The sequence below is a fragment of the Monopterus albus genome, unplaced genomic scaffold, assembly GCF_001952655.1.
Source record: "Monopterus albus unplaced genomic scaffold, M_albus_1.0 scaffold108.1, whole genome shotgun sequence".
NCBI lineage: Eukaryota > Metazoa > Chordata > Actinopteri > Synbranchiformes > Synbranchidae > Monopterus > Monopterus albus.
This window is the reverse complement of record NW_018127988.1, coordinates 1,251,667-1,257,538: the sequence shown is the minus strand read 5'-3', so window position 1 is coordinate 1,257,538 and position 5,872 is coordinate 1,251,667. Positions and strand designations below refer to the sequence as shown.

At 38.1% G+C, this 5,872-nt stretch overlaps 2 protein-coding genes across 4 annotated transcripts in view; both read right to left on the bottom strand.

Annotated features, from left to right (window-relative positions):
* The window catches only part of jpt1a (Jupiter microtubule associated homolog 1a), a 22,168-nt gene extending 18,260 nt beyond the window's left edge, over nt 1–3,908 (bottom strand). Inside the window, exons 1-2 of the mRNA XM_020611049.1 lie at nt 3,710–3,908; nt 2,095–2,237 (exon numbers count right to left, since the gene is read on the bottom strand). Of these exons, the coding sequence (XP_020466705.1) occupies nt 2,095–2,237; nt 3,710–3,765 (199 nt within the window). The 5' untranslated portion in view covers nt 3,766–3,908. The remainder of the gene's footprint in view (nt 1–2,094; nt 2,238–3,709) is intronic.
* Nucleotides 3,909–4,781: 873 nt separating this feature from the next.
* Nucleotides 4,782–5,872, bottom strand: part of sumo2a (small ubiquitin like modifier 2a) — a 4,061-nt gene continuing 2,970 nt past the window's right edge. For all 3 annotated transcript variants that reach the window (XM_020610954.1, XM_020610953.1, XM_020610955.1), the window contains exon 4: nt 4,782–5,189. In XM_020610954.1, coding sequence (XP_020466610.1) covers nt 5,124–5,189 — 66 coding nt within the window. In that variant the 3' untranslated portion in view covers nt 4,782–5,123. The remainder of the gene's footprint in view (nt 5,190–5,872) is intronic.

Genomic DNA, 5,872 nt, shown 5'->3' with positions numbered 1-5,872 from the left:
TAGTGCAAACATGTAAACATGCAAAGAATAAGGCAACTGTCAGAGGAAATAGACTTGGAAATGGCCAATACAATGCACAGTACTAAAAAAAAAAGACAGAGTAAGGTCAGCAGTTTATTTTTTCACAAGTGGGTTCTGCATAATTGGGAACCTAGATCAAAAATACAAATCTTGCATCACTTTTTCTGGAATCCCCATCACTGGGCAAGGATGATTGACCATAGTATGAAGCTATAACACCAAAAAAAGTACAAAAAAAACCCTCAGTGATGTTTTTGTGTTTTACCAGTGAATTAGGATGCATTTGTCACAGACAACTTGATACTCCCCCTTTAAGTTTTATAACAAATCCTGCAAGACAGCTCAATTGTACATGAATGTTAGAGCTTTCTGAAGGCTTGAAAAGAATCCTAATTAGTAGATAAACACCAATGACTAAATATCTATTACCAGCAAGGAAAGAAAATTCATTATTTGGGCACCTATGTCAAATAGAGCATAAAACATTGTTCTTATGTATTCGGCAGTTTGAAGCTTTGAGTAGCCTCAGGTGGCACAGGGATGTTTGGTCCAGCAGTAAGACAAAACCTGTAAAGCTTTTATTTTCAAAACACAATAGGGATATAACGATACCAAAAACCCATGGTACAATATTGCCATGGTAAAAAGTCCACAATACAATATTTGTCACAATATTAAAAAATAAAGAGGAAAAAAAAATCATTTATTAAATAATAAATAAACATTTTTTTACAGGATCTTCCTTTTAACTTAAAATTGAGCATCAGTGTTTTTAGTACGCCCTGGGCAGGTTTAACTTTTTCTATTTCATGGCTGTGCCAACAGGTGGTCAGGTTCTCAGTACTGGACCAGCTGAAGTAGATATGCCCCCTGGCCACTGGGGGAAATAGTGAGCAAATTGCTGTTTGGTGTACCAGAACAAGGAGAAGAAGACACCAAACTACACTAGAGCCGTTTTTACAAATGAACTCTGGACTACATCTGCAGAATCAGGTCTGGATTTTGTCAAGAGCGGTCCGTTCAAACATGTAGCACACAGCAGGAAGTAGTTTGTGAAGACATGTTCTCAACTACTGGAAATACTCTGTTTGGTTTATGTGTGGGGTAGAGTGCATAAGAGGCAGGACATGATGTAGTCATGTAGCCAGTTTATAACTGATCATAAACAACAAGTCTCTTACCTTGTTGGACTATTTTGGCACCGGCTCATGTCTTCATTGTAAATAACTGTTTTTCTTCACCATTGGATGTTTGTATTTTTCCAGTTTCATGTCGGCCATGTCATCAACACACCTACTAGCTCTGGGTGAATACTCTGGACTATACGCTGCTGTATACTCACATGGTTTCAATCCGGCTCATTCGGACCTTACATGCACTTTGTACTAGGGAGCTGGCAGAGTAAAGTACGCTTAAGGTCCGGACTAACTCGGACATTTGCATTCTCACATATAGCTTCCATCCAGTACTGTCTAGAGAATTTCAGGGTTCCAGTGCATGTCTGAAAAGGGCTTAGGACAAGCCACATAAAGGTGAAACTTGTTCTTTAATTGAGGTATTTTTCAAACATCGAGCTCTACTTTTTCAAGAGAAAGGACTTTAAGGGTGGTTTTGAATTTGTGCATCTGGTTTGTTTGCCTCTCTCTGTTAAAATGTCATGTCCCGACTGTTTCTACAAGATTAATCCACGAGTGTCTCAGTCCTAAACGGGGCTAGTATTGCCTTCATCTGACAGTATTTGCAAATTGTTTGTCAGTTTCCTTTCCACCCATGTCATTTCTTAAAACGGGAAAACCAAAATGCTGGCAAACATCGCCTCTAAAAGGTGACAATGGAGCATCCACCATGTCCAGTGACATGATCAAGAAATTTCATGAAAATTAATACCATGAAATTACAAATATTATTACATCCCTAACACATAATAAAGTCAAACATGTCCCTCATTATCATTGGTTATCACCATAATAGGTAAGACATAAAATGTCAACATAGGATGGATATGAGAAGCTGAATTTCAAGCTTCTCCACTAAAGCAACACTTTTCTGGAAATGAAATGAGATAGTATATACCTGGTGGGTTGTTCCTTCGATTAGCATAGGGGTCCTCGGGCTCAGCAAAAACACTGGAGGCCATCTTGTTTTTCCGGACAGGGGGTTTCTCCTCATCTGCACCAAGTGAAATGTTGGAGCCGCCACCAGGAGGACGCAAAACCCTGGGAAGAGAGATGTCAACACTCTTACTGAAAGTTGGAGTTTGTTTTTCTCTCCAATCTAAAATTCTGTATGAAAAACACAACCTACATTAATGCTGTGGTTCAGACAAAGGATGAACAGAATTAATAAACAAATTATTATTCATTCACAATGAATGGTAAACCATCAGTTTTATTTTGGGTTATTTAGCAACATGAGAAATGGAAAAATGTTATGACTAGATTTATTTTGGTTGATCAAAATGGTTGTAGAGTGTGTCTGCAAAGTCTTAGCAACCAGACTCAAGTATGTTACACACAAGGAATTTGTTTCTGGTACAGAACCGATGGCAGCCATCTGCAGTGCCACCTCAACTGATGGCTCTAACCATTGGGGGGGGGGCAACAGGGATGGTGTTCAGTGTCTTGCCCAAGGACAATTTGACACGTGGACTGCCAGCACCGAGATTCAAACCTTCAACCTTCTGGTTGGGAAACAACTTCTCTACCCACTGCACCCCTGTAATGCAGTACACTTCAGTAGCACTACTAACTAGCCTACTGCCTCCAAAATATCCTTCATGATGTAGGATTTATTGGAGGACTACTGTATTAGACTACACTTCTAAATAGGTCTGAGTGTATCCTTTGAGAACTTATTGAATTGTTACTGCTATATAACCATACTGATTATGTTTTCTCTAAAGTGTAAATGTACCACTTGTTAATATTGTTGCACCATGGTACTGGTCTAATATTTTTGTTTTTCTTTAATCACATTGTTATTTCAGGGCTATGATAAAAAAGAATCGTCATTTTTCCAGTTTTCATGTAATAGCAGTGTATTGCTTTCACTGCTTTGTTGTGATGAAATATATATAACGAAAGCTGGGGTTAATGACAGGTGTGGCCAGCTGTAACATGGCCATTGGTCGCCTAAATTAAATGAGGCCATATGCAGGGCAAACTAGGGGATGTCTTATTGCACCTTACTGATTATCTCGATTAACGCTACTGCTCTGAAATCCACTGGGGCCCCACCCAACTGGAATGACAGACCGTATGTGTATTCGTTTTCACACAATAAACACGACAAACCAGTTAGAGCATATACAAATACGCACGCCGATGGCCTATACAGTAACTAGCCGCACAATGAGCAGGTACTTAACGGATAATTAGCTTCTCTACAAAAGGGAGAGTACGTGTGCTATGCTGCTAGCTGGTGATGTTCAAATGGGAAAGGTCCATCCTTACGGACAAAAAACGGGAAGGTGTGGTACCGAGCTTTATCCTAGCATCCCTGCCATCCGTGCTTAGCTTCCAACAATTTCGAAGCAGTTAATTGAACATTACAGGCAGTGATCTGAATAAAAATGTATAAAAAATGTACGTTGACCTAGACAGCGTTAAAATAAACCTTAGAAGATGCTGGACTGGTCGGCTTCGTGATGGCTAAAGGCTTATTGAAAGGTCTGAACGTCGCCTTTTACCTGGAACTGCTTTTGGCACCGGGCTCCATCCCTTGAAATGTTGTGGTTGTCGTCATTTTTGCACAAGTCGTAAAATATTAATAAACTCGACAGGAATTATACTTAAAGAGCAGTACTTCACCGCCTCATCATTGTCTATCCTACTGCTTCCCAATAATCAGCCTGCCTCCAGTCTGTCTGGATCAATGTCAATTTGGCCAGAGTATGTATATATTGCACTTCCGGCCAAAATTTCAAAATAATATATACTCACCTGACAAATAAATGTTTCGACATTTTATTAATTAATTATATACATATATATATATATATATATATTTACTTATGGAGTATATGACTTGCGATTAGGGCTTTGTTCTTCATAACCCCGTACTTCAACAATAGTGACATATATGATGTGCAATTTCGAGGCAAAACGTCACATTTCCTGCCTTTCTCAGTTTATTTCTGGTGGTATGACATAGCGGTGCGGATGCAACAGAAGCCATGGAGAGGACACCCGAAAATGAACAGCTCCTTCTTTGACTGGATTTACAGTAATTGAATTTTTTTTTATTTTGCAAGCCATGCACGTACAATGATAATAATGATGAGGTCAAATTTATCTTGTGAGCCTGGCAACCATCAGAGGGGCAAACTGCAAATTTACTGAAAAACCCTACAGGAACTATTTTCATCTGAAATGTTAGAGTGAGCCATTTAATCACTAGGACATATGGCCAATATAGGTATCTATAAATAATGTTTGACACAGAATCACACCTACATCCAAGATGAAAATAAAATAACTTACTCCAAAACCAAACCAAAATTAAACCTTAATGAAAATCCTCTTTGAAAATAAATTAGTTTTAGACAATCACTGGTTAAGCAGTGTAATGTCACAGGCTAAGAAACCAAATGCAGTTTTAAGCAGTACTTTACCTGCTGGTTGTGGTATGTGCTGAAAGACTGACACATCATATAACAAACAGACATATTTAATTAAAAAAAATTTATTCCAATAATACATTTTCATAACAGCAAGAAATGTCAGTGAATTTAAAATGTGGGCTTACTTGACAACAACAAAATTAAAAACTCATTGACTTGAGTATAAAAGCAAAAACAAGGGCCAAAGCATTTTCCCAAATCTTCCTTAAAATAAAAAAAAGAAAAGATTTTAATTTCTTCAGCACATCAGATTGCTCGCAGCTTACAAGCTGTCTACCACTGCAAAGTTCAGATATGTTAACATGTAAATGACAGTGATAAAATCTATCCACATACAACAGCTTTGCTGCTGCCTTTGAGCATTCTGTAAAGGTATTCCACTGGATGGTATCAGCACTGGTCATGACCATGTGAAGACTGGGTATAACAAACATGTTCAGGGATGAAAAGGGGAGGTAGGGATGTTCATAGGAAACAGTCTTTAAAGAGAAGAGCCTCCAGTTTGCTGCTGGAACACATCAATTGTATCTTCATCCTCCATTTCTAGCTGTAAAAAATTTCAAATGTCAGTTGAGAGACAGCTTGTTAGTGAAGCAGTGATACGAAGGACAAAAAACAGAATTATTTAAATTTTAATAAATGTTTTCAGGGGTGGAGAAGGGTATTTCCTGAATTTTCACCTCCACATTAATTATCAAAAAATTATATTGTCCTGTAGCATTTCTATAAAACGATACTGTAATAACATTTTTATTTATTAACAGTTAACTAATTTTACAGTACAATTATAGTTAAGTTATAGAAATTTAGCTAAATGCATTCAAACTCGGATTTTGACAATTCTGAACATTTTATTTCAATCTATTTTCCCTTTGTTACTTCAGTTAGTCTAACTACTTTATTTTGATGGTTTAATCGCATTCTCAGAGGATCGGAGGTTTGCATACACTTTAATATTTTCTGGCACTGCCTTTAAATTGTGTAACTTGAATCGAGTAGTCTTCCACAAGCTTCACACAAAACTCTGCAGGGAGTTTGGCCCATTCCTCCTGGCCGAACATGTACATGCCAGTCAGGTTTGTGGGCTGCCTTGCACGAACCTTTTTTCAGTACAGCCCACAAACTTAATTACAGTCAGGGCTTTGTAACAGCCACTCCAAAACTCGGACTTTGCTGACTATAAGCCAGTCTGTTAGCATTTGGGAGGTGCAGTATGCTTCAGATCATTGT